Source organism: Carcharhinus amblyrhynchos, chromosome 29, assembly GCF_965287045.1.
Source record: "Carcharhinus amblyrhynchos chromosome 29, sCarAmb.v2.hapA, whole genome shotgun sequence".
NCBI classification, from domain to species: Eukaryota; Metazoa; Chordata; class Chondrichthyes; order Carcharhiniformes; family Carcharhinidae; genus Carcharhinus; species Carcharhinus amblyrhynchos.
In genome coordinates, this window is record NC_137352.1 from 35,144,763 (window position 1) to 35,172,735 (window position 27,973).

General features: G+C 47.1%; 1 protein-coding gene across 1 annotated transcript in view; it reads right to left on the reverse strand.

Moving 5' to 3' along the window:
* The window catches only part of endou (endonuclease, polyU-specific), a 75,581-nt gene that overhangs the window by 21,852 nt on the left and 25,756 nt on the right, over window positions 1-27,973 (reverse strand). Inside the window, exon 5 of the mRNA XM_080214708.1 lies at window positions 5,978-6,180. Within this exon, the coding sequence (XP_080070834.1) occupies window positions 5,978-6,180 (203 nt within the window). The remainder of the gene's footprint in view (window positions 1-5,977; window positions 6,181-27,973) is intronic.

Genomic DNA, 27,973 nt, shown 5'->3' on the forward strand with positions numbered 1-27,973 from the left:
CAGCAGTGTGCACGGTAAAAAGTCTGACAACACCAGGTTTAAGTCCAACCGATTTATTTGATCAAATAAATCAGTTGGACTGAAACCTGGTGTTGTCAGACTTTTTACTGTGTTTACCCCAGTCCAACACCGGCACATCCACATCATGACCAGCGGTGTGCCTCAGGGATTGGTGCTGGATCCACTGTTATTTGTCATTTATATTTATATTCTGCAGTATATATATATACTGCAGCAGGCGACGGTGCAGAGGGACCTCGGGGTCCTTGTGCATGAGTCGCAAAAACCCAGCTTGCAGGTGCAGCAGGTGTTCAGGAAGGCGAATGGGATGCTGGCCTTCATAGCGAGGGGGATTGAATATAAAAGTAGGGAGGTCTTGCTGCAGCTGTATAGGGCATTGGTGAGGCCGCAGCTGGAGTACTGTGTGCAGTTTTGGGCGCCGCACCTGCGCAAGGATATTTTGGCCCTGGAGGGAGTGCAGAGGAGGTTTACTAGGCTGATACCGGAGTTGAGGGGATTGAGCTATGAGGAGAGGCTGAATAAACTAGGCTTGTACTCGTTAGAGTTTAGAAGAATGAGGGGAGATCTCATTGAGACGTATAAGATGATGAATGGGATGGATAGGATAGAGGTGGAGAGACTCTTCCCGCTCAAAAAAGACAGTAGGACTAGGGGGCACAGCCTCAAGATAAAGGGGAGGCGGTTTAGAACGGAGTTGAGGAGGAACTTCTTCACTCAAAGGGTGGTGAATCTCTGGAATTCTCTGCCCGTTGAAGTGGTGGAGGCTGCCTCGCTAAATATTTTTAAGAAGCGGGTTGATGGGTTCTTGATAAGAGAGGGGATTAAGGGTTATGGGGAGAGGGCGGGAAAGTGGAACTGAGCCACAACAGATCAGCCATGATCTTATTGAATGGCGGGGCAGGCTCGAAGGGCTAGATGGCCTACTCCTGCTCCTATTTCTTATGTTCTTATGTTCTTATGTTCTTATATTAACAATTTGGATGAGAATATAGGGGGCATGGTTAGTAAGTTTGCAGATGACACCAAGATTGGTGGCATAGTGGACAGGGAAGAAAGTTATCTCAGATTGCAACGGGATCTTGATCAATTGGACAGTGGGCTGACGAATGGCAGATGGAGTTTAATTTAGATAAATGCGAGGTGATGCATTTTGGTCGATTGAACCAGAGCAGGACTTACTCAGTTAATGGTAGGGCGTTGGAGAGAGTTACAGAACAAAGAGACCTAGGGGTACAGGTTCATAGATCCTTGAAAGTGGAGTCACAGGTGGACAGAGTGGTGAAGAAGGCATTCAGCATGCTTGGTTTCATTGGTCAGAACATTGAATACAGGAGTTGGGACGTCTTGTTGAAGTTGGACAAGACATTGGTAAGGCCACAGTTGGAATACTGCGTACAATTCTGGTCACCCTATTATAGAAAGGATATTATTAAACTAGAAAGAGTGCAGAAAAGATTTACTAGGATGCTACAGGGACTTGATGGTTTGAGTTATAAGGCAAGGCTGGATAGACTGGGACTTTTTTCTTTGGAGTGTAGAAGGCTGAGGGGTGATCTTATAGAGGCCTATAAAATAATGAAGGACATAGATCAGCAAGACAGTCAATATCTTTTCTCAAAGGTAGGGGAGTCTAAACCTAGAGGGCATAGGTTTAAGGTGAGAGGGGAGAGATACAAAAGTTGCAGTTTTACAGAACTTTGGTGAGGCCACAGCTGGAGTAATGGTCACCACATTACGGGAAGGCTGTGATTGCACTGAAGGGGATGCAGAGGAGATCCACCAGGATGCTGTCTGGGATGGAGTGTTTAACGTTAAAGAGAGGCTGGATAGGCTTGGATTGTTTTTATCGGAGTTGAGAAAACTGAGGGATGACCTGACTGAGGTGTACAAGATTATGAGAGGCATGGACAGGGTGGATAAGGAGCAGCTGTTCCCGTTAGGTGAAGGGTCAGTTACGGGAACATAGATTCAGATGATTTGGGGGGAATGTGAGGAAAAGCTTTTTTACCCAGGGGGTGGTGACAGTCTGGAATGCGCTGCCTGGGAGGGTGGGAGAGATGGCCTGCCTCACACCCTTTAAAAAGTACCTGGATGAGCACTTGACACACCATAACATTCAGGGCTATGGGCCAAGTTACACCATTGGTTTGAATCTTTAGGATCATGTGATGTGCTGGAATTGCAATGTGAATTCCAGCTTCTGGAATTCCTCAACATTTCAGAGAAATCCAAAGTCTGCAAGAGGTAAAATTCCAAAAGAAAAATGACTTTGCTGCAATTTGTGGACCTGCTGCAGTTTGGAATTTTTTTAAATACAAGAGAATTATTGAATAATTAAAGCAGAGAATTTGGCCGTTTTTCCATCGTGTCCACGCTTGCCCTCTTTAAGGGTTACTCAGCAATTCCCAATCCATTGGCTACTCTCCACAGTCTGTGAAATCATTTCTCTTCAGATAGTTGTCCAATTCCTCTTTAAAGCTCAGATTGAATCTCCCTCCATCACGTTCTAACCACGCAGATGTAAGATTATTTCCCTTGTCAGGATTTCTTCTCTACCCTTTATGTTCTCTGGTTGCCAATGTTTTCAACAGTTTCTCACTGTCTCCTCTGTCCACCTTGTAATGTGAAAGTTTGATCAAACTCCTCCCAAACTTCTCTCCCATAAGAAAAAATAGTCTCAACTTCTCCAATCTATAGAACTGGAGTTCCTCATCCCTGGAACTGCTCCTGCGATTCTTTCCTACTCTCTCTGTTGTCATCACATCCGTCCCAAATTGTGATCCCCAGAAATGGATGCAATATTCCAGCTGAAGCTGAACCAGTGGTTCTGTAAAAGGTGACCATAATTTATTTGCTTTTGTATTGCTGCCCCTATCTATAAAGGTGAGGATGTTATAAAACTACCAAATACTTTCTCAACCTGCCTTGCCACCTTTAATGATTTGTGCACAGGTCCCTCTGCTGCTACACTCTCTGTGGAGTTGTAGCTCAGAACTGTGTAATTTGAAACAAGATTTTCATAGTTGTCCACATGCATTGCCCTCTCAAAATATCAAATGTGACCAAAAGCAAACATTGGTATCAAAAGTGATCATTTGGCCTCATTCACTGGGTCAAAATCCTAGAATTCCCTCCCTAACAGCACTGTGGGTGTGCCTACATCACAGGGACTGCAGCGGCTCAGGAAGGCAGCTTGCCATCTTATCCAGGGCAATTAGTGATTGGCAATAATTACTGGTCATTCGTAAATGAATAAAAAAACTCACTCATGCTCTCCTTTCCCTCAGCTCACCATAGAATCTCCACAGAATCCCTACAGTGCAAAGGAGGCCATTTGGCCCATCAGCTTCTTGAGTGTTGTTGGAGCTGCACCCATCTAGGCAAGTGGGGAGTATCCCACCACACTTCTCACAGACTGGTGAGTCTAACGTCTGTAGTGGTTAAATTGTTGGAAGGTATTCTGAGAGACAGGACCTACAGGCATTTAGAGAGGCAAGGACTGATTTGGGACAGTCAGCATGGCTCTATGAATGGAAAATCATGTCTCACGAATTTGCTCGAATTTTTTGAAGGGATAACCAAGAAGGTAGATGAGGGAAGTGCAGCCGATGTTGTCTACATGGACCTTTCATAAGGTACTGCATTGTAGATTATTGCATAAGATTAAATCTCACTGGACCCAGAGCGAGATAGCCAGTTGGATACAAAATTGTCCTAATCACAGAAGACAGGTTGGTTGTGGAGGGTTGTTTTTCAAACTGGAAACCCGTGATCAGTGGTGTGCCTCAGGGATCGGTGCTGTGTCCACTGTTATTTATTATTTATACTAATGATTTGGATGATAATTTAGGCGGCATGGTTAGTAAGTTTGCAGATGACACCAAGATTGGTGGCATATTGGACAGTAACGAAGGTTACCAAGGATTGCAAAGGGATTTTGATCAATTGGGCCAGTGGGCTGATGAATGGCAAATGGAGTTTAATTTAGATGAATGTGAGGTAATGTACTTTGATAGATCGAATTGGGGCAGGACCTACTCAGTTAATAGTTGAGTGTTGGGAAGAGTTATAGAACAAAGAGATCTAGGAGTACAGGTTCATAGCTCCTTGAAAGTGGGGTCACGTGGTCAGGGTGGTGAAGAAGGCATTCGGCATGCTTGGTTTCATTACAGGAGCTGGGGCATTTTGATGAAGTTGTACAAGACATTGGTAAGGCCACATTTGGAATACTGTGTACCGTTCTGGTCACTCTGTTATGGAAATAATATTATTAAACTAGAAAGAGTGCAGAAAAAACTTATAGGATGCTACCCGGACTTGGTGGTCTAAGTTATAAGGAGAGGCTGGGTAGACTGGGACTTTTTCCTCTGGAGCGTAGGAGGCTGAGGGGTGATTTTATAGAGGTCTATAAAATATTGAGGGCACAGATCAGCTAGATAGTCAATATCTTTTCCCAAGGGTGGAGGACTCTAAATCTTGAAGGCATAGGATTAAGGTGAGAGGGGGGAGATACAGAAAGGTCCAGAGGGGCAATTTTTTCATACAGAGGGTGGTGAGTGTCTGGAACAAGCTGCCAGAGGCAGTAATAGAGGCAGGCACAATTTTGTCTTTTAAAAAGCATTTAGACAATTACATGGGTAAGATGAGTATAGAGGGATATGGGACACATGTGGGAAATTGGGACTAGCTTAGTGGTAAAAGCTGGATGGCATGGACAGGTTGGGCTGAAGGATCTGTTTCCATGCTGTGACTCTATGACACTTCTGACTTGTACCTTGTAGATAATGGACAGGCTTTGAGGAGTCAGGAGGTGAGTTTCTTGCTGCTGGGGGTTCTAACCTCCAACCTGCTCTTGTAGTCACAGTATTTATACAGTTAGTCCAGTTCAGTGGTAACCCAGGATGTAGATATTGGGGGCGTCAGACAGTAATGTCATTGAATAGCTAGGGGGTACAGTTGGATTCTCTCTTGTTGAAGATGATCGTTGCCTGGCACTGTGAGATGTAAATACTATTTGCCACATACTGGCCCAGGGCTAAATGTTCCTATTACTATTCTTGCTTATATTTGATTATAGCTATATAATTGCCTCTTTTCCACTGCTTTGTGGCCAATCGAGTATAGACTACACCCAATAATGTAATTGTACCTATGGTTTTTTTTGCAGACTACTGGAATGGGCACTTTGTCTCAAACGACCTCCCTGTGAGCTGGAACCATTCTATCATTACAGGATTCTAAGGTCATGCCTGATGTGTGTGGCTCAGAATTGATCGTGATACTCCCACTGCACCAGCCAATCTTTTGGGAAGGATTAGCACAATTTCCCAATCCCAAAATCCTGTTTGCCTTTTTAACAATTTGTTCAATCAACTTGTCCTGCCACCTTCAACAATTTGTAGGTATGACTTCTTTAAAGCTGTTCCCTTTTTATTACATTGCCTTCATCAGTTTACCAAAATGTACCAATTTATATTTCTATACATTACATCTGCCATATGTCCGCATCAATCTATCCACGTCCTCCTGTTAGGGCAATGGTGGACTGGCCTCTCAGGCTGGAGTTTTCCCTCTGGGTCACGTGTCATAGCTGCTCTGTTGGTATCCTGGCTGATGGTGAGTGACAGAGCAGGAGTTAAACCTGATGGAGAGCTGATGTTGGATTTGTCCTGTTTTTTGTGTACTGGATATACCAGGGTAATTGCCGGGTAACATGTCACCATGTTTATTTGGCCATTGGGAAGAAGGCAGTAGAAAGCGCTGCTGTGTTGAATCTAACCTACCTGTTTCCTACACCACACACTGGATGTCCCAGTGAAGACAGAGCTTGGGAATAGAAACTTACAACACTGCTGAAAGACTGTGATTGAAGATGGCTAGGGGATCTTCACAGTAACTTCATTGCAGTGTTGATGTAATCTTACTTGTGACACTAATAAATAAACTTTAAACTTACTCTTTGCCAGGAGAATCCTGTACAGCTTGTCCATGACGGAGCTCTTCATAATCTCAGAGATAAACATATCCTGTTCTTCCAGCTGTTCTGTTGTGAACTTTTCCTCAATGCCAGTCATGCGGTTGTAGTTGTTTAAAAGCGCAATGAATTTAGCAAATGTAGGTTTTGAGAACAGGACCTCTTCATTCACATAGGCATAAAGTCTACATAGGAGAAGGAAGAGGAGCTGTGAGATTACAAAGGGAGGTGTCAAGAGTTTCCGTGAGCCATTCCTGGTATGAAATTTGTAGTCATGATGTGGAGATGCCAGTGTTGGACTGGGATAAGCACAGTAAGAAATCTCACAACACCAGGTTAAAATCCAATAGGTTTATTTGATAGTAAATTTGTGATTTAATTTTATTAATAATTAATTATTAATAATTAATAATACATTTATTTGATAGTAAGCGTGTGGTGTTTACTATCAAATAAACATTTAACTTGGTGTTGTGAGACTTGTTAATGAAATTTGTAGGCATTACATTGCAGACCACCTGGGCTACAGTTTAGGATGATTAAAGTGCAGACTGTAATTCCACACTGTTAGGCCTTCGATAACCATAGAATAATACAATCATACAATTGTTACAGAAAGAGGCCATTCAGCCCATTGTGCCTCTGAAGCAACAATTCACAAATTGTTCAAGTATATCCTCTACACAAAAAACAGGACGAATCCAACCAATCAGTTACTGTTCCATCAGTCTACTCTCGATCATCAATAAAGTGATGCAGATTTTCAGTGTCCTCTGCACACTTTTCTCTGCCACTCATCTTAGTGTCATCCACCAATTTTGACACATTACACTTGGTCCCCAACTCCAAATCATCGATGTAAATCGTAAACAATTGCAGTCCCAACAGTAATCCCTGAGGCACATCACTAGTCACTGATCGCCAACCAGAAAAATAGCCACTTACCCCAACTCTTTGCTTTCTGTTAGTTAACCAATCCTCTATCCATGCTAATACATTACCCGTAACACTGTGCACCTTTATCTTATGTAGCAGTCTTTGACGCCACACTTTGTCAATGCCTTCTGGAAATCCAGATACACCACATCCACAGATTCCCCATTGTCCATTGCACATGTAATGTTCTCAAAGAATTCCACCAAATTAGTCAAACATGAACTGCCTTTCATGAACCTGTGTCTTACCAATGGGACAATTTATATCCAGATGTCTCGCTATTTCTTCCTTGATGATAGATTCAAGCATTTTCCTTACTACAGAGGTTAAGCTAACCGGCCTATAGTTACCTGCCTTTTGTCTACCTCCTTTTTTAAAGGGTGGCGTCACATTTGCTGTTTTCCAATCCTTGGGAACCATTCCAGAGTCCAGCGAATTTTGGTAAATTGCCACTAACAATTTCTTAATATCAGTTTTAAACAGGTTTTTGATCCTAAGCTGAAAGGAATTCTCCATACCAGGGGTATTCTTAAGGATTCCAGCTCCATTCTCCTCTTCTGCAACCGGTAACATCTGAGGTAGATAGTCCTCACCCTAATTCTGGAATCTGCTGATGATCTCTCCTCTAAAGCCTCTCTAATAATTCTATATTTTATTGTGCTTCTCGAAAATCAAGCCAAAGAAATATAAAATGTTCAAAAGACCAAAGGAGGCCATGTGGCCATATCAGTGCCAGCTCTCTTCAAGGGGTACTGAGCTAGTCCCAGTACCCCATGTTTTCCCATTATTCCAGCCTACATTTGGGTAAATTCTCCCATTATAACAACTTTACAAATCTTGTACTTCTTTTAATTTCTTTGTAAATTTGCTCCTCTACATCGTTCTCGCTGGATGGTGACCGATAGTCTACACTGAGCAATGTTATCGCACTTTTATATTCATTAGCTCAAGGGAAATTGATTCAATCCTTGACCCCTCTGTAACAACCTCTCCCTCCAGCACTGCAATGTTCTCCTCTATCAATTCTGCCCCTCGACCTCCTTTTTTTTCTTTCCTATCATTCCAGGAATATTTCATTCCTAATTCCGCCCTTCTTTGAGCCAGGTCACCATTGCAACATGACCCTCCAGAGAGGTGAACTTTGAAGATGGCGAAACTCTGCAAAAAGATAAATCATGGGGGAAGAGCAGAGCAGGAATTGGAGATAAAGTGACTGAGGAGGATTGAGGACACCACCCTGGCCACATAGGGAGGGCCTCTGATGCAAATCTTTGTCTCTTCTTTGGACACAGGTGAGGTCCCAGAGGACTGGAGGATAGTGAACGTGGAACCGCTGTTTAAAAAGGGTAGGAGGGATAGCCCGGGTAACTATAGGCCGGTGAGCTTAACATCAGTGGTAGGCAAGTTGATGGAGAGGATTCTTAGGGATAGGATGTATGAGCACTTAGAGCGTTGCGATCTGATTAAGGATATGCAGCATGGCTTTGTCAAGGGGAAGTCTTGCCTTACAAATCTGGTAGAATTTTTTGAGGAAGTGACAAAAACGGTCGACGAAGGATGAGCCGTTGATGTTGTCTATATGGATTTCAGTAAGGCGTTTGACGAAGTCCCTCATGGTAGGTTGGTACAGAAGATTAAAGCTCATGGGATATGTGGTCAGGTATCTAGATGGGTAGAGAACTGGCTTGCAAAGAGGAGTCAGAGAGTAGTAGTGGAGGGGTCTTTTTCTAGCTGGAGGTCTGTCACTAGTGGTGTGCCGCAGGGCTCAGGACTGGGACCTCTTTGTAGTGTATATAAATGATTTGGAAGAGGGAGTAGGTGGTGTGATCAGCAAATTTGCTGATGACACCAAGATGGCTGGATTGGCGGGCAGTGAGGAGCAGTGTCTGGCAATACAGCAGGATATTGATAGGCTGGTTGATTGGGCAGATACGTGGCAAATGGAGTTTAATCCGGATAAATGTGAGGTGATGCATTTTGGCCAGAATAATGTAGGGGGAAGTTATATGGTAAAGGGTAAGCCCGTAAGGAGTATAGAAACGCAGCGAGACCTGGGGGTGCAAGTGCACAAGTCTTTGAAGGTGGCAGTACAAGTGGAGAGTGTGGTGAAGAAAGCCTATGGTATGTTAGCCTTTATAGGAAGGGGTATAGAATATAAGAGCTGGAGTCTAATGTTGCAGTTGTACAGAACGTTGGTTAGGCCGCATTTGGAGTACTGCGTCCAGTTCTGGTCGCCTTACTACCGGAAGGACGTGGAAACTCTGGAGAGAGTGCAGAGGAGGTTTACCAGGATGTTGCCTGGTATGGAAGGACTGGGGTATGAGGAAAGATTGAAGAAATTGGGGCTGTTTTCCTTTGAAAGACGGCGACTGAGGGGGGATCTAATAGAGGTATATAAGATTATGAAGGGTATAGATAGAGTAAACAGAGGTAAGCTATTTCCTATGATAGGGACACGTAGGACAAGGGGCCATGGACTTAAGGTGAGAGGGGAGAGGTACAACACGGATATTAGAGGGAGGTTTTTCACACAGAGGGTAGTAGGGGTGTGGAATGCTTTGCCAAGTAAGGTGGTGGAGGCAAACACGCTGGAGTCATTTAAGAGTAACTTAGACAGGCACATGAGTGGGTTGGAGATGGGAGGATATCGGAGATTGTTTTAAATAAGGGTCATTAGCATTGGGGCATCCCTGGTAAGGTAAATGGATATGGTACAATAATAATGTTTTTTTTCCTTTTCATTCACAGGTTTTGAGTCGGTCCACCTCGTGTCCAACGAGGGACATACACGCGATGGGTCGTACTTGGGCTGCTCTTGGTTGTTCAAGATTGGCCTAGTGCTTCATGTCATTACTGTGTGCCTAAACTGGACAAGATACTGGGCAAGATGACAGCTCAGTGACTATCGCTGATTGCTGTGCAGACACATGGATTTGGGCCGGTGTCTGTGGGAGTTTGCGCATTCTCCCCGTGCTTGCGTGGGTTTTCTCTGGGTGCTCCGGTTTCCTCCCACACCCCAAAGATGTGCTATTAGGCTGAATAAATTGTCCCTAAATCAGTTTCCCTCAATCTGGATTGCCATAAAACATTAGATGGGGGTCATGGGTAGAGAGGGGGACTGGTGGTGTTGAGATGGCGGCGCGGGCTCGTTGGGCCGAAGGGTCTGTTTCCCGGGCTGATTTTGTTCTTTGTTCATTGTTGGGCCCAGAGTGAGCCTTGAGTTTCTCCTCAGGATGAATGTCAAGGATCCTTTGATTCAGGGGGTTTCAGTTGAGTTGCTCAGAGCCGGGGAACAGGACATGGAATATAATTCTCTCTGACGTGCCTTCCACTTGTCTGCCTGTACCTCCATCCTATTGATGGCCTGTTGCAGTTGACTGCTATTGTACTTACTGTTTGTCACATTTCAATTTGGTATCATTGACAAATTTAGAAATTTTACTCTGTATTCCAATACCAATTCATTCAGATACAGGCTGGAGCTTTACCGCCTCACCTGCCACAGAATCGGAGTGGGCGAGGGTCCCTGCTGACCTCGGGCAGGAAGTTCCAGTTCGTCCGACCAAATTGGTAAAATCTCACCCACGGCAAAAAGAACAGTGCTCTGAAGCACTGACCGTTGGCAGATACCACCACCTCCCATCTCCCAACCTGGAAAGCAACATTTACAGTGACCCCAAAGAGAAAATGCTGGAAAATCTCAGCAAGTCTGGCAGCATCTGTAAGGAGAGAAAAGAGCTGACGTTTCGAGTTCACGTGACCCTTTGTCAAAGCCCCTCACCTTGAACATGTGCCTCTTTGTGACTGAGCTTTCAACTGAGTTCCTTATCCACTCTGTCTGTGTCCTTCATAATTTTATACACCTCAGTCAGGTCACCCCTCCATCTCCTCTGTTCCAATGAAACAACCTAAGCCTACCCAGCCTCTCTTCATAACGTGACATTAATACGCTAGAATCATAGAAACCCTACAGTGCAGAAAGAGGCCCTTCAGCCCATCGAGTCTGCACTGACTACAATCCCACCCAGGCCCTACCCCCATATCCTTACATATTTTACCCACTAATTCCTCTAATCTACGCATCTCAGGACACCAAGGGGCAATTTAACACAGCCAATCAACCTAACCCGCACATCTTTGGACTGCAGGAGGAAACCGGAGCACCCAGCGGAAACCCACGCAGGCACGAGGAGAATGTGCAAACTTCACACAGACAGTGACCCGAGCCAGGATTTGAACCCAGGGCCCTGGAGCTGTGAAGCAGCAGTGCTGACCACTGTGCTACCGTGCCACCCTTGATTGATATATTTTATGTTTTAGGATTAAGCTTTATTTTGCAGACGGCCAATATATCTGATGGGATTGTAGTTGGAATGGGAATGCTGGGAGATCAGGGTAATTACTCTTTTAAGCCATGTAGTGTTTATTTCGAACAGCACTAATGGGCTTTTACATATCGATGAAGATGAGGTTTTTGATTAGTTTGATTGACAGGGTCATGTGATAATGTGGTTAATGGGAGTTAGGTATGTTAAGGAGGGAAACAGCTTTTAGTTCTGGCTGAGGTTTGTTTAAAGACAGAGGTCTGTAAAGCTGCTCTGAAACTTTGTTATCCACAAACATAATAGTCCTACTGCCCACAGTCATCTGTGTTGTTTATGTGAATGACAAATAAAAGGGGACTGACCCAGTAGAGATGCTTTCTGGAGGTCTGTCCTGTCTCAATAACCCCACAGATTTACCATGGCCAGTTCAACCAACCTACACACCTCTGGACACTAAGGGGCAATTTAGCATGGCCAATCCGCCTAACCTACACTTCTTTAGACTGTGGGAGGAAACCCATTGCAGACACAGCGAGAACATAGGGACATAGAAAAATTACAGCACAATACAGGCCCTTCGGCCCACAAAGTTGTGCCAAACATGTCCCTACCTTAGAGATTAACAGGTTTACCTATATCCCTCTATCTTACTAAGTTCCATGCACTTATCTAAAAGTCTCTTAAAGGACCCCATCGAATCCGCTTCCACCACCGACGGCAGCCAATTCCACACACCCATCACTCTCTGAGTGAAAAACTTACCCCTGACATCTCCTCTGTACCTGCTCCCCAGCACCTTAAACCTGTGTCCTCTTGTAGCAACTATTTCAGCCCTGGGAAAAAGCCTCTGAGAATCCACCCTATCTATACCTCTCAACATCTCGTACACCTCTATCAGGTCACCTCTCATCCTTCTCCTCTCCAGGGAGAAAAGACCAAGCTCTCTTAACCTATCCTCATAAGGCGTGCCACCCAATCCAGGCAACATCCTTGTAAATCTCCTCTGCATCCTTTCAATGGCTTCCACATCCCTCCTGTAATGAGGCGACCAGAACTGAGCACAGTACTCCAAGTGGGGTCTGACTAGGGTCTTCTAAAGCTGCAGCATTATCTCCCGACTCCTAAACTCAGTTCCTCGATTAATAAAGGCCAGTACACCATACGCCTTCTTAACCACAGCTTCAACCTGTGCAGCTGCTTTGAACGTCCTGTGAACTCAGACCCCAGGATCCTTCTGATCTTCCACACTGCCAAGAACCCCACCATTAGTATTATATTTTGCCATCCTATTTGTCCTGCCAAAATGAATCACTTCACATTTATCCGCGTTGAAGTCCATCTGCCACTTCTCTGCCCAGTCTTGCATCCTATCTATGTCACGCTGCAACTTCTGACATCCCTCCAGACTATCCACAACACCACCAACTTTCGTATCGTCGGCGAACTTACTAACCCATCCCTCCACTTCCTCATCCAGGTCATTTACGAAAATCCCAGAACAGATCACTGGGACACTCCATTGGTGACCGACCTCCATGCAGAATGTGACCCATCTATAACCACTCTCTGCCTTCTGTGGGCAAGCCAGTTCTGGATCCACAAAGCAACGTCCCCTTGGATCTCATGCCCCCTCACTTTCTCAATAAGCCTTGCATGGGGCACCTTATCAAATGTGTTGCTGAAGTCCATATAAACCACATCTGCTGCTCTTCCTTTGTCAATGTGTTTAGTCACATCTTCAAAAAATTCAACCAGGCTCGTAAAGCATGATCTGCCTTTGACAAAGCCGTGCTGACTATTTTTGATCATACTATACCTCTCCAAATGTTCATAAATCCTGCCTCTCAGGATCTTCTCCATCAACTTACCAACCACTGAGATTAGACTCACTGGTCTATAATTTCCAGGGCTATCTCTACTCCCTTTCTTGAATAAAGGAACAACATCCACAATCCTCCAATCCTCCGGAACCTCTCCCATCTCCATTGACGATGCAAAGATCATCGCCAGAGGCTCTGCAATCTCCTCCCTCACCTCCCACAGTAACCTGGAGTACATCCCATCTGGTCCCGGTGACTTATCTATCTTGATGCTTTTTAAAAGCTCCAACACATCCTCTTTCTTAATGTCTACATGCTCAAGCTTTTCAGTCCGCTGCAAATCTGCACTACAACCACCAAGATCCTTTTCCACTGTGAATACTGAAGTAAAGTATTCATTAAGTACCTCTGCTATTTCTATCGGTTCCATACAAACTTTCCCACCGTCACCCCTGATAGGTCCGATTCTTTCACATCTTATCCTCTTGCTCTTCACCTATTTGTAGAACGCCTTGGGGTTTTCCTTAATCCTGCCCGCCAAGGCCTTCTCATGACCCCTCCTGGCTCTCCTAATTTCCTTCTTAAGATCCTTCCTATCAGCCGTATACTCTTCTAGATCTCTGACATTACCTAGCTCTCTGAACCTTTTGTAAGCTTTTCTTTTCTCCTTGAAACGTGCAAACTCCACACAGACAGTAACACAAGAATGGAATTAAACCTGCGCCCCTGCTGCTGTGAAGCGAAGCAGCAGTGATTACCACTGTGGCACCATGCTGCATCTATGGGTATCCTTGGATAGTCAGCTCCCAGACCTGCTCTTGTTAGACCATAAGACATAGAAGCAGAATTAGGCCATTCGGCCCATCAAGTTGCTCCATTATTCAATCCTGGCTGATATTTTTCTCATCCCCTTTCTCCTGATTTTTCACCATTACCCCTGACTCACTTATTAATCAAGAACCTACCTATCTCGGTCTTAAAGACACTCAGTGACCCGGCCTCCACAGCCTTCTGCGGCAAAGAGTTCCACAGATTTACCACTCTCTCACTGAAGAAATTCCTCCTCATCTCTGTTTTAAAGGATTGTCCCTTTAGCCTGAGGTTGTGATCTCTGGTTCTAGATTTTTCCACTAGTGGAAAGATCCTGTCCACATCCACCCTATCCAGGCCTCGCAGTAACATGTAAGTTTCAATAAGATCTCTCCTCATCCTTCTAAACTCGAACGAGTGTAGACCCAGGGTCCTCAACCGTTCCTCATACAACAAGCTCTCCATTCCAGGGAGCATTCTTGTGAACCTCCTCTGGACCTTCTCTAAGGCCAGCACATCTTTCCTTAGACATGGGGCCCAAAACTGCTCACAATGCTCCAAATGAGGTCTGACCAGAACCTTATTCAGCCTCAGCAGTTCATCCCTGCTCTTCTATTCTAGCCCTCTCGACATGAATGCTAACATTGCATTTGCCTCCGTGACTGCTGATTGAACCTGCACGTTAACCTTAAGAGAATAGAGAACCCTACAGTGCAGAAAGAGGCCCTTCAGCCCATCGAGTCTGCACCAAACATAATCCCACCCAGGCCCTACCCCCAAGAGAATCCCAGTCTATGCCTCCATTCCTCCTTCCAAAGTGCATAACCTCACACTTTTCCACATTGTATTCCATCTGCTACTTCTTTGTCCACTCTCCTAGCCTGTCCAAGTCCTTCTGTAGCAGCCCCCCCCCCCACCGCCCCGCTCCCTCAATACTCCCTGTCCCTCTACATATCGTTCTATCATCTGCAAACTTAGCAACAGCGCCTTCAGTTCCTTCCTCCAAATTGTTAATGTATATTGTGAAAAGTTGTGGTTCCAGCACTGACCCCTGAGGCACACCCCACTAGTCACCGGCTGCCATCTGGCTTTTTTTAGTTGTCCTCTGCTCGCTTTTAAAGGCCCCCCAATTCTTTGGCTTCTCACTAACCATCACCACTTTGAATGCTTTTCCTTTTGTTTTTATGCTGCCCTTGACTTCCCTCATCAGTTCCCTTATCCCCACTCTGCCTTCTGCCAGTCAGCCAATCTCTATCCATGCCAGGGTTTTACCTTCAACACCATGGGCTCCTATTTAACAGTCTCCCCTGCAGCACTTTGTCAAAGGCCTTTTGGAAATTTAAATAAATCACATCCACTGGTTCTCCTTTATCCAACTTCCTTGTTACTTCCTCAAAGAACCCTAACAGATTTGTCAGACCTGACCTCCCCTTGATGAAGCCGTGCTGACTCAGTCCGAGTTTATCACGCACTTCCAATTACTCCGCGATCTCACCTTTAATAATAGACTCTAAAACCTTGTCAATGACTGAAGTCAGGCTAACCGGCCTATAGTTTCCCATCTGCTGCCTCCCTCCCTTCTTAAACAGCGGTGTTAGATTAGCCTCTTTCCAGTCCTCTGGGACCCTCCCAGCCTCCAGTGATTCCTGAAAGATCACCGCCAATGCCTCCAATTTCCTCAGCTATCTCTTTTAGAACCCTGGGGTGTAATCCATCCAGTCCAGGTGATTTATTCACCTTCAGACCTTTCAGTTTCCCCAGAACCTTCTCCTTAGTGATGGTCACTACACTCACCTGTACCCCCGATTCTCCTGGAGCTCTGACATCCCACTGGTGTCTTCCACCCTGAAGACTGATGCAAGGTAACTATTCAGTTCCTCTGCCATTGCCTTGTTTCCTATTATTACTTCTTCAGCTTCCTGTCTTCTTGCATATTACTAGCTAGCTTACGCTCATTTCATTTTCTCCCCCCTTATTACTTTTTTAGTTGTCCTCTGCTCGCCTTTAAAGGTTTCCCAATCCTCTGGTTCCCACTAATCCTCACCACTTTGTTTGATTTTTCTTTTGTTTTTATGATGTCCTTGACTTCCCTCCTCAGCCATGGATGCCTCGCCCTCCCCTCAGCGTGTTTCCCCCTCCTTGGGATGAATTTCTGTTGTGCCTCTCGAATAACCCCCAAAAACTCCTGCCATTGCTGTTCCACAGTCTTCCCGACTCCCTTTCCAATCAACTCTAACCAGCTCCTCCCTCATGTCTTTGTAATTCCCTTTATTTAATTATAATACTGTTACATCTGATTCCAGCTTCTCCCTCTCAAACTGCAGGGTAAATTCTATCATATTGTGCTCACCGCTCCCTCAGGGTTCCTTCCTTTTAAGTTCCCGAATCAATTCTGTATCATTACACATCACCCAATCCAGAATTGCCTGTTCCCTAGTGGGCTTTGTCACAAACTGCTCCAAAAAACCATCTCTTAGACACTCCACAAATTCCTTTTCTTGGGATCCATCCCTACCTACCTGCTTTCCCAGTCCACCTGCATATTGAAGTCCCCCATGATGACGGTAATATTTCCTTTATTAAATGCCTCTTCTCTCTCCTGATTTATTTTCTGTCCCACATCCTGATTATTGCTGGGGGGTCTGTACATAGCTCACATCAGGGATTTTACCTTTGCAATTCATCAACTCTACCCATTGAGAATCTATGCCTTCTGGTCCTATATTGCTTCTTGCTATCAGAGAATCATAGAACCCTACAGTGCAGAAAGAGGCCATTTGGCCCATTGAGCCTGTACTGACTACAATCCCACCCAGGCCCTACCCCCATGCTAATCCCTCTAACCTACACATCCCAGGACACTAAGGGGCAATTTTAGCATGGCCAATCAACCTAACCCGCACATCTTTGGACTGTGGGAGGAAACTGGAACATTGGGAAGAAACCCATGCAGACACGAGGAGAATGTGCAAACTCCACACAGACAGTTACCAAGCCAGGTATCGAACCCAGGTCCCCAGCACTGTGAGGCAGCAGTGCTAACCACTGTGCCACTATTGATTTAATTTCATTCCTTACTAACAATGCAACCCCACCTCCTTTCCCATCTGCCTGTCCTTTTGATAGGACGCATATCTTTGGATATTTAAATCCTAGCCCTGATCCCCTTGCAGCCATCTCTCTCTGATGCCCACAACATTTCAATGTGCGCAACAAGCTGATTTACCTTGTTCTGTGCATTAATCGTGATTAGGTACAACATCCTCAGTCCTGCATGGGCCATCTCCCTTCTCATACCATTTTTGTTTTGCCTGAGGTTAGATTCCTGCCACCTTCTATACTCTCTGTTCTATTGTGTGGTCTGGAAACGTTACTAACCTCTCCTGAGCCCTCGGCTCCTTTAACTGGTTGAAAGTCTTTATCATTAACCTGCGCTTCTACCTTCTCCTTTGGTAGGAAAATCAAAACACTTTGATTTTCTAATTTCCCCTACAACTGAGCTTCCCTCCCCCCCCAACTATTTAGTTTAAAGCTCTGTCTACAGCCCTAGAATCACAGAACACTACAACACAGAAACAAGCCTTTTGGCTCTTCTCCGCTGTGCCAAACCATTTTTCTGCCTAGTCCCACTGACCTGCACCTGGACCATATCCCTCCACACCCCTCTCATCCATGTTGGCACTCAGGTTGATAAGGTTGTTAAGAAGGCGTACGGTGTGTTAGCTTTTACTGGTAGAGGGATTGAATTTTGGAGCCATGAGGTCATGTTACAACTGTACAAAACTCTGGTGCGGCCTCACTTGGAGTATTGCGTACAGTTCTGGTCTCCGCATTATAAGAAAGTTGTGGAGGCATTGGAAAGGGTGCAGAGGAGGTTTACCAGGATGTTGCCTGGTATGGTGGGAAGGTCTTATGAGGAAAGGCTGAGGGACTTGAGGTTATTTTCATTGGAGAGAAGAAGGTTATGAGGTGACCTAATTGAGGCATACAAGATGGTCAGAGGGTTAGATAGGGTGGACAGTGAGAGCCTTTTTCCTCGGATGGTGATGGCTAACACAAGGGGACATAGCTTTAAATTAAGAGGTGGTAATTATAGGACGGATGTCAGAGGTAGGTTCTTTACTCAGAGGGTAGTAAGGGCATGGAATGCCCTGCCTGCAGCAGTTGTGGACTCGCCAACTTTAAGGGCGTTCAAATGGTCAGTGGATAGGCATATGGATAACATTGGGATAGTTTAGGTTAGAGGGTCATTAGATTGGTTCCACTGGTCGGCGCAACATCGAGGGCCGAAGGGCCTGTACCGCGCTGGAATGTTCTATGTCCTATGTTCTATATATCTGTCCAAGTTTTTCTTAAATGTTAAACGTGACCCTGCATTTACCATTTCATCCGGCAGCTCATTCCACTCTCCCTCCACTCTCTGCGTGAAGAATCCCCCCCTCAATATTCCCTTTAAACTTTTCTCCTTTCACCCTGAACCCATGCCCTCTGGTTTTTTCTCTCCCCTAGCCTCAGTGGAAAAAGCTGCTTGCATTCACTCTATCTATACCCATCAAAATCTTATACGCCTCTATCAAATCTCCCCTCATTCTTGTACGCTCCAGGGAATAAAGTCCTAACCTATTCAACCTCTCTCTGTAACTCAGCTTCTCAAGTCCCGGCAACATCCTTGTGAACCTTCTCTGCACTCTTTCAACCTTATTTACATCCTTCCTGTAACGAGGTGACCAAAACTGTACACAATACTCTAAATTCGGCCTCACCAATGCCTTATATAACCTTACCATAACATTCCAACTTTTATACTCAATACTTTGGTTTATAAAGGACAATGTATCAAAAGCACTCTTTACGGCCCTATCTACTGTGACGCCACTTTTAGGGAATTCTGTACCTGTATTCCCAGATCCCTCTGTTCAACTGAACTCTTCAGTTTTTCACTCTTCAGAGTCCTACCATTTACCCTGTACGTTCTACTTTGGTTTGTCCTTCCAAAGTGCAATACCTCACACTTGTCTGCCTTAAACTCAATTTGCCATTTTTCAGCCCATTTTTCTAGTTGGTCCAAATCCTTCTGCAAGCTTTGAAAACCTTCCTCAGTGTCCACTACACCTCCAATCTTTGTATCATCAGCAAATTTGCTGATCCAATTTACCACATTATCATTCAGATCATTGATATAGATGACAAACAACAATGGACCCAGCTTTGATCTCTGTGGCACACCACTCAGAGAAGCAATCCTCCATTACCACTCTCTGGCTTCTTCCATTGAGCCAATGTCTAATCCAATTTACTACCTCTCCATGTATACCTAGTGACTGAACCTTCCTAACTAACCTCCCATGAGGGACCTTATCAAAGGCCTTACTGAAGTCCACGTAGACAACATCCACTGCCTTCCCTTCATCCACTTTTCTGGTAACCTCTCGAAAATAGATTGATCAAACATGACCTACCATGCACAAAGCTATGTTGACTCTCCCTAATAAGTCCCTGTTCATCCAAGTATTTGTAGATCCTATTTCTTAGTTCTCCTTCCCATAATTTACCTACTCCTGATGTCAAACTTACTGGCCTCTAATTTCCCAGATTGCTTTTTGAGCCTTTTTTAAACAACGGAACAACATGAGCTATCCTCCAATCATCCAGCACCTCACCTGTGGATACCGACATGTTAAATAAATCTGCCAGGGCCCCTGTAGTTTCAACACTAGTCTCCTTCAAGGTCAGAGGGAATACCCTGTCCGGTCCTGGGGATTTATCTACTCTGATTTGCCTCAAGACAGCAAGCACCTCCTCTCCTTTAATCTGTATAGGTTCCATGACCTTCCTACTTGTTTGCCTTATTTCCGTAGACTCCATGCCAGTTTCCTTAGTAAATAGAGATGCAAAAAACCCATTTAATATCTTCCCCGTTTCTTTTGGTTCCATACAAAGCTGACCACTCTGATCTTCAATAGGACCAATTTTATCCCTTATTATCCTTTTGCTTTTAATATACTTGTAGAAGCTAATTATACAATTCACCAGGACTCTGGTCCCAGCACGATTCGGATGAAGGCCGTCCCATCAGAACAGATCCCCTCTTCCCCAATACTGGTGCCAATGTCCGAGGAATTCAAACCCATTCCTCCCAAACCAAACCACACATTTACACCCTTAATCTTATTGACCCTGTGCCAATTAGCTTGATTATTATCTTTTTGGCTCTGCTTTTTAATTTAGCTCTGAGCTGTTCATACTCCCTTAGCTGAACCTTTGTTCCTGTTCTGTGTGTCATTGGTACCTACGTGGACCATGACAACTGGGTTTTTACCCTTCCATTCCAAGTTCCTCTGCTGCCCAGATGAGATATCCTAAACCCAAGCGCCACAACCTTCAGGATTTTCGATCCTGAAAACAGAGTCTGTGCCTCCAACTATACTATCCCCAAGTACAAATACATTTCTTTCTTCTCCACTCACTTGAGCAGCTCCTTGTACCATGGTGCTGCGGTCAGTTTGCTCATCCTCCCTGCAGTCCCTGTTTCCGTTCACACAGACAGCAAGAACCTTTTGGACAAGTTCAGAGACCTTGGAGCACCTTGGTGGTGCAGTGGTTAGCACTGCTGCCTCACAGAGCCAGGGACCCAGGTTCAATTCTCAGCTCAGGTCACTGTCTGTGTGGAGTTTTCATCGATAATTTAATTACTTGAGCAATTGGGGCTCATTCTGGGGAAGGTGGGATCTCTATAAGAGTGATGGTATACATCTGAACCAGAGGGGAACAAATATCCTGGGGGGTAAATTTGTGAAGGCTATGCTGAGTGGTTTAAACTGATTCAGAGGGGGGGTGGGATCCTGGGTAGAGGGGGTGAAAGTGAGGGGGGCATAGATGGGGACTGCAATGCACGGCATTGTGGGGGTGGGGCGGAGCGAGGTTTGAAATGTATATACTTTAACGCGAGGAGTATTCGCAATAAAGTGGATGAACTTGCAGCGTGGACCAGTACCTGGGACTTTGATGTTGTGGCCATTTCAGAGACGTGGGTAGAGCAGGGTCAGGAATGGATGTTGCAGGTGCCGGGGTACAAGTGCTTTAGTCGGAGTAGAGAAGGAGGTAGAAGGGGGGGTGGAGTAGCATTATTGGTCAAGGACTATATCACAGTCTCAGAGAGGAAGTTTAATGAGGACTTGTCTGTTGAGGTAGTATGGGCAGAAATTAGAAATAGGAGAGGAGAGGTCACCCTGTTGGGAGTCTTTTATAGACCTCCAAAAAGTTCTAGAGAGGTTGAGGAAAGGATTGCAGAGACGATCCTGGTTAGGAGTGAAAGTAATAGGGTAATTGTTATGGGGGACTTTAACTTTACTAACATTGATTGGAATTGCTATAGCTCTAGCTCGTTAGAGGGGTCAGTTTTTGTTCAAAGTGTGCAGGAAGGTTTTTTGACTCAATATGTAGATAGGCCGACTAGAGGTGAGGCTATATTGGACTTGGTGCTGGGAAATGAGCCAGACCAGGTGCTAGACTTGGAAGTTGGTGTGCATTTTGGTGATAGTGACCACAATTCGGTTACGTTCACCTTAGTGATGGAAAGGGATAGGCATGAACCTCGGGTCAGTAGTTTTAGCTGGGGGAAGGGTAATTATGAGGCCATTAGGAGAGAATTAGGAAGCATTGGTTGGACTAGGAGATCACAGGGACTAGGAACGTCTGAAATGTGGAGTTTTTTCAAGGAGCAGCTACTGCGGGTCTGTGATAGGTATGTCCCTGTCAGGCAAGGAGGAATTGGTAGGGCTAGGGAACCGTGGTGCACAAAAAAAGTTGATTTGTTGGTTAGGAAGAAGAAGGAGGCTTATGTTCGGATGAGGCTTGAGGGCTCGGGTAGTGCAGTAGAAAGCTTTAGATTGGCTAGGAGGGAGTTGAAGAGGGAGTTAAGAAGGGCTAGAAGAGGGCATGAGATGACTTTGGCTGATAGGATTAAGGAGAATCCTGAGGCATTCTATAGGTATGTCAAGAACAGAAGGTTGGTTAGGGCAAGATTAAGGCCAGTTACAGACAGTAGGGGGAAGTTGTGTGTGGAACCGGAAGAGATTGGAGAGGCATTGAACCATTATTTCTCTTCGGTGTTCACGCAGGACGATATGAATGTAGCTGAGGAGGTCACTGGGGTGAAGGGGTGTAAAATAGAAAGTATTGCAGTTGATACAGAGGATGTGTTGGATATTCTAGAAGGGTTGAAAATAGATAAGTCCCCTGGTCCAGACGGGATTTACCCTAGGATTCTATGGGAGGCAAGAGAGGTGATTGCAGAGCCACTGGTTCTGATCTTCAGGTCGTCGTTGGTCTCTGGTATAGTACCGGAAGATTGGAGGACAGCGAATGTTGTCCCATTGTTTAAGAAGGGGAACAGAGACTTCCCTGGGAATTATAGACCAGTGAGTCTTACTTCTGTAGTGGGCAAGGTTTTAGAAAGAATTATTAGGGAGAGGATTTATAGTTATTTGGAGAGTAATGAATTGATTAGAGATAGTCAGCATGGTTTTGTAGCGGGAAGGTCGTGCCTTACTAACCTTATTGAATTCTTTGAGAAGGTGACCAAAGAGGTGGATAGGGGTAAGGCAGTAGACGTGGTACATATGGATTTTAGTAAGGCGTTTGATAAGGTTCACCATGGTAGGCTTCTGCAGAAAATGCAGATGTATGGGATTGGTGGTAATTTAGGTACTTGGATCAGGAATTGGTTAGCAGATAGGAGACAGAGGGTGGTAGTTGATGGTAATTATTCATCATGGAGTTCGGTTACGAGTGGTGTGCCTCAGGGATCTGTTTTGGGGCCACTGCTGTTTGTAATCTTTATTAATGATCTGGATGAGGGTATAGTTGGGTGGATTAGTAAGTTTGCTGATGACACCAAAGTCGGAGGTGTGGTAGATTGTGAGGAAGGGTGTCGAAGTTTGCAGGGTGACTTGGACAGGTTGCAGAGCTGGGCCGCGAGGTGGCGGATGGAGTTTAATGCGGAGAAGTGTGAGGTAATCCATTTTGGTAGGAATAACAGATGTGTTGAGTATAGGGCTAACGGGAGGACTTTGAATAGAGTGGAGGAGCAGAGGGATCTAGGTGTATGTGTACATAGATCCCTGAAAGTTGGGAATCAAGTAGATAAGGTTGTTAAGAAGGTGTACGGTGTCTTGGCGTTTATTGGTAGGGGGATTGAATTTAGGAGTCGCAGCGTCATGTTGCAACTGTACACAACTCTGGTGCGGCCGCACTTGGAGTACTGTGTGCAGTTCTGGTCCCCACATTACAGGAAGGATGTGGAGGCTTTGGAGAGGGTGCAGAGGAGGTTTACCAGGATGTTGCCTGGTATGCAGGGGAGGTCCTATGAGGAGAGACTGAGGGATTTGGGGTTGTTTTCACTGGAAAGAAGGCGGCTAAGAGGGGATCTTATAGAAACATATAAGATGATTAGAGGTTTAGATAGGGTGGATGGTGATAGCCTGTTTCCTCGGATGGAGAAAGCTAGCACGAGGGGGCATGGCTTTAAATTAAGGGGGGGTAGTTATAGGATGGATGTCAGGGGCAGGTTCTTTACCCAGAGGGTGGTGAGGGACTGGAATGCCCTGCCTGCTGCAGTTGTAAATGCGCCTAGTTTGGGGGCGTTTAAGAGATTGGTGGATAGGTTTATGGACGAAAAGGGATTGGTTTAGATTAGTGGGTCAATGTTTTTTTTTAAAAATAAGACTGGTCGGCGCAACATTGTGGGCCGAAGGGCCTGTTCCTCGCTGTAATGTTCTATGTTCTATGTTCTATAAGAATCAAGCTAATTGGCACAGGGTTATTAAGATTAAGGAGGTAAATGTGTGACTTGGTTTGGGAGGAATAGATTTGAATTCATGGGACATTGGCACTGCTATTGGGGAAGGGGGATCTGTTCCAATGGGACTCTCTCCCCGTGTCTGCGTGGGTTTCCTCCGGGTGCTCTGGTTTCCTCCCACAGTCCAAAGAAGTCCGGGTTAGGATGATTGGCCGTGTTAAATTGCCTCTTAATTTCAGAGGGACCAGTAGGGTTGATATGTGGGGTTGGGGATAGAGGCTGGGTGGGATTGTTGTTGGTGCAAACTCGATGGGCTGAATGGCCTCCTTTTGCACTGAAGGGATTGTATGTTTCTGTGACTGAGGCTCCTGTGACCCTACCTCCTGGATCCGTCTGCGTGCCTCACTCGCTGCCACACCCTCCTGTCCCTGACTACTGGCCAAATTCAAGGTATTTAATCTAAGGGGGTGTGACTGCCTCCTGGAACACAGGCTCCAGGAATCTCTCCCCCTCCCTGATGTGTCGCAGTGTCCGAAGCTCAGAATCCAGCTCACCCACTCGGAGCCGGAATTCCTCAAGTAACCAACACTTCCTATGGACACACTGACTGGGAATCAGCGGAATCCACCAGCTCCCACATCATAGAAAAAATCACATCACCCTCCATCTCGATTTTATTTAATTAGTTTTTAATTTTGGATTTAATTTTTTTATTCTCTATCCCCTTATTTCCTCAGACTGAACACAATTTCAATGGATTTTCTAATTTACCACAGCCCCTGTCATCCAATCAAATCACAGTCCTCCTGTGATGTCACCTTTAAGTTTTTTTTCACAAACTCACCGGCAGATTCAGAGAATCAAGAAAATCCCAAACTCCCCAATCCGGACTCTCCCAAACTCCCCGCTCCGCACTCTCCCAAACTCCCCACTCCGGACTCTCCCAAACTCCCCACTCCGGACTCTCCCAAACTCCCCACTCCGGACTCTCCCAAACTCCCCGCTCCACACTCTCCCAAACTCCCCACTCCGGACTCTCCCAAACTCCCCAATCCGGACTCTCCCGTACTTCCCAATCCGGACTCTCCCAAACTCCCCACTCCGGACTCTCCCAAACTCCCCACTCCGGACTCTCCCAAACTCCCCACTCCGGACTCTCCCAAACTCCCCGCTCCACACTCTCCCAAACTCCCCACTCCGGACTCTCCCAAACTCCCCGCTCCGGACTCTCCCAAACTCCCCGCTCCGGACTCTCCCAAACTCCCCGCTCCACACTCTCCCAAACTCCCCGCTCCACACTCTCCCAAACTCCCCGCTCCACACTCTCCCAAACTCCCCACTCCGCACTCTCCCAAACTCCCCGCTCCACACTCTCCCAAACTCCCCACTCCACACTCTCCCAAACTCCCCACTCCGCACTCTCCCAAACTCCCCGCTCCGCACTCTCCCAAACTCCCCACTCCGGACTCTCCCAAACTCCCCGCTCCGGACTCTCCCAAACTCCCCACTCCACACTCTCCCAAACTCCCCGCTCCACACTCTCCCAAACTCCCCGCTCCGCACTCTCCCAAACTCCCCGCTCCGGACTCTCCCAAACTCCCCGCTCCGGACTCTCCCAAACTCCCCACTGGATGAACAGAGGGATCTAGGTGTGTGTGTACATAGATCCCTGAAAGTTGGGAATCAAGTAGATAAGGTTGTCAAGAAGGCGTACGGTGTCTTGGCGTTTATTGGTAGGGGGATTGAATTTAGGAGTCGCAGTGTAATGTTGCAACTGTACACTACTCTAGTGCGGCCGCACTTGGAGTACTGTGTGCAGTTCTGGTCCCCGCATTACAAGAAGGATGTGGAGGCGTTGGAGAGGGTGCAGAGGAGGTTTACTAGGATGTTGCCTGGTATGGTGGGGAGGTCCTATGAGGAGAGACTGAGGGATCTAGGGTTGTTTTCGTTGGGAAGAAGGCGGCTAAGAGGGGATCTTATTGAAACATATAAGATGATTAGAGGTTTAGATAGGGTGGATAGTGATAGCCTTTTTCCTCGGATGGAGAAAGCTAGCACGAGGGGGCATGACTTTAAATTAAGGGGGGGTAGCTACAGGACGGATGTCAGGGGTAGGTTCTTTACCCAGCGGGTGGTGAGGGATTGGAATGCCCTGCCTGCTGCAGTTGTAGATGCGTCTAGTTTGGGGGCGTTTAAGAGATCTCTGGATAGGTTTATGGACGAAAAGGGATTGGTATAGGCTAGTGGGTCATTGTTTTATGTAACTGGTCGGCGCAACATCGTGGGCCGAAGGGCCTGTTCTGCGCTGTAATGTTCTATGTTCTATGTTCTATGTTCTACTCCACACTCTCCCAAACTCCCCGCTCCACACTCTCCCAAACTCCCCGCTCCACACTCTCCCAAACTCCCCGCTCCGCACTCTCCCAAACTCCCCGCTCCGGACTCTCCCAAACTCCCCACTCCACACTCTCCCAAACTCCCCGCTCCACACTCTCCCAAACTCCCCGCTCCGGACTCTCCCAAACTCCCCGCTCCGGACTCTCCCAAACTCCCCGCTCCGGACTCTCCCAAACTCCACGCTCCGCACTCTCCCAAACTCCCCGCTCCGCACTCTCCCAAACTCCCCGCTCCGGACTCTCCCAAACTCCCCGCTCCGCACTCTCCCAAACTCCCCGCTCCGCACTCTCCCAAACTCCCCACTCCGCACTCTCCCAAACTCCCCACTCCACACTCTCCCAAACTCCCCACTCCGCACTCTCCCAAACTCCCCGCTCCGCACTCTCCCAAACTCCCCGCTCCGCACTCTCCCAAACTCCCCGCTCCGGACTCTCCCAAACTCCCCGCTCCGCACTCTCCCAAACTCCCCGCTCCACACTCTCCCAAACTCCCCGCTCCGCACTCTCCCAAACTCCCCGCTCCGCACTCTCCCAAACTCCCCGCTCCGCACTCTCCCAAACTCCCCGCTCCGCACTCTCCCAAACTCCCCGCTCCGGACTCTCCCAAACTCCCCGCTCCGCACTCTCCCAAACTCCCCGCTCCGCACTCTCCCAAACTCCCCGCTCCGCACTCTCCCAAACTCCCCACTCCGCACTCTCCCAAACTCCCCGCTCCGCACTCTCCCAAACTCCCCGCTCCGCACTCTCCCAAACTCCCCGCTCCACACTCTCCCAAACTCCCCGCTCCGCACTCTCCCAAACTCCCCGCTCCGGACTCTCCCAAACTCCCCACTCCGCACTCTCCCAAACTCCCCACTCCGCACTCTCCCAAACTCCCCGCTCCACACTCTCCCAAACTCCCCGCTCCGCACTCTCCCAAACTCCCCGCTCCGGACTCTCCCAAACTCCCCACTCCGCACTCTCCCAAACTCCCCGCTCCGCACTCTCCCAAACTCCCCGCTCCGCACTCTCCCAAACTCCCCACTCCGCACTCTCCCAAACTCCCCGCTCCACACTCTCCCAAACTCCCCGCTCCGCACTCTCCCAAACTCCCCGCTCCGCACTCTCCCAAACTCCCCGCTCCGCACTCTCCCAAACTCCCCGCTCCGCACTCTCCCAAACTCCCCACTCCGGACTCTCCCAAACTCCCCGCTCCGGACTCTCCCAAACTCCCCACTCCGCACTCTCCCAAACTCCCCGCTCCGCACTCTCCCAAACTCCCCGCTCCGCACTCTCCCAAACTCCCCTCTCCGCACTCTCCCAAACTCCCCGCTCCGCACTCTCCCAAACTCCCCGCTCCGCACTCTCCCAAACTCCCCGCTCCGCACTCTCCCAAACTCCCCGCTCCGGACTCTCCCAAACTCCCCGCTCCACACTCTCCCAAACTCCCCGCTCCGCACTCTCCCAAACTTCCCGCTCCGGACTCTCCCAAACTCCCCGCTCCACACTCTCCCAAACTCCCCGCTCCGGACTCTCCCAAACTTCCCGCTCCGCACTCTCCCAAACTCCCCGCTCCACACTCTCCCAAACTCCCCGCTCCGGACTCTCCCAAACTCCCCACTCCACACTCTCCCAAACTCCCCGCTCCACACTCTCCCAAACTTCCCGCTCCGGACTCTCCCAAACTCCCCGCTCCACACTCTCCCAAACTCCCCGCTCCGGACTCTCCCAAACTTCCCGCTCCGCACTCTCCCAAACTCCCCGCTCCACACTCTCCCAAACTCCCCGCTCCGGACTCTCCCAAACTCCCCACTCCACACTCTCCCAAACTCCCCGCTCCACACTCTCCCAAACTCCCCGCTCCGCACTCTCCCAAACTCCCCGCTCCGCACTCTCCCAAACTTCCCGCTCCG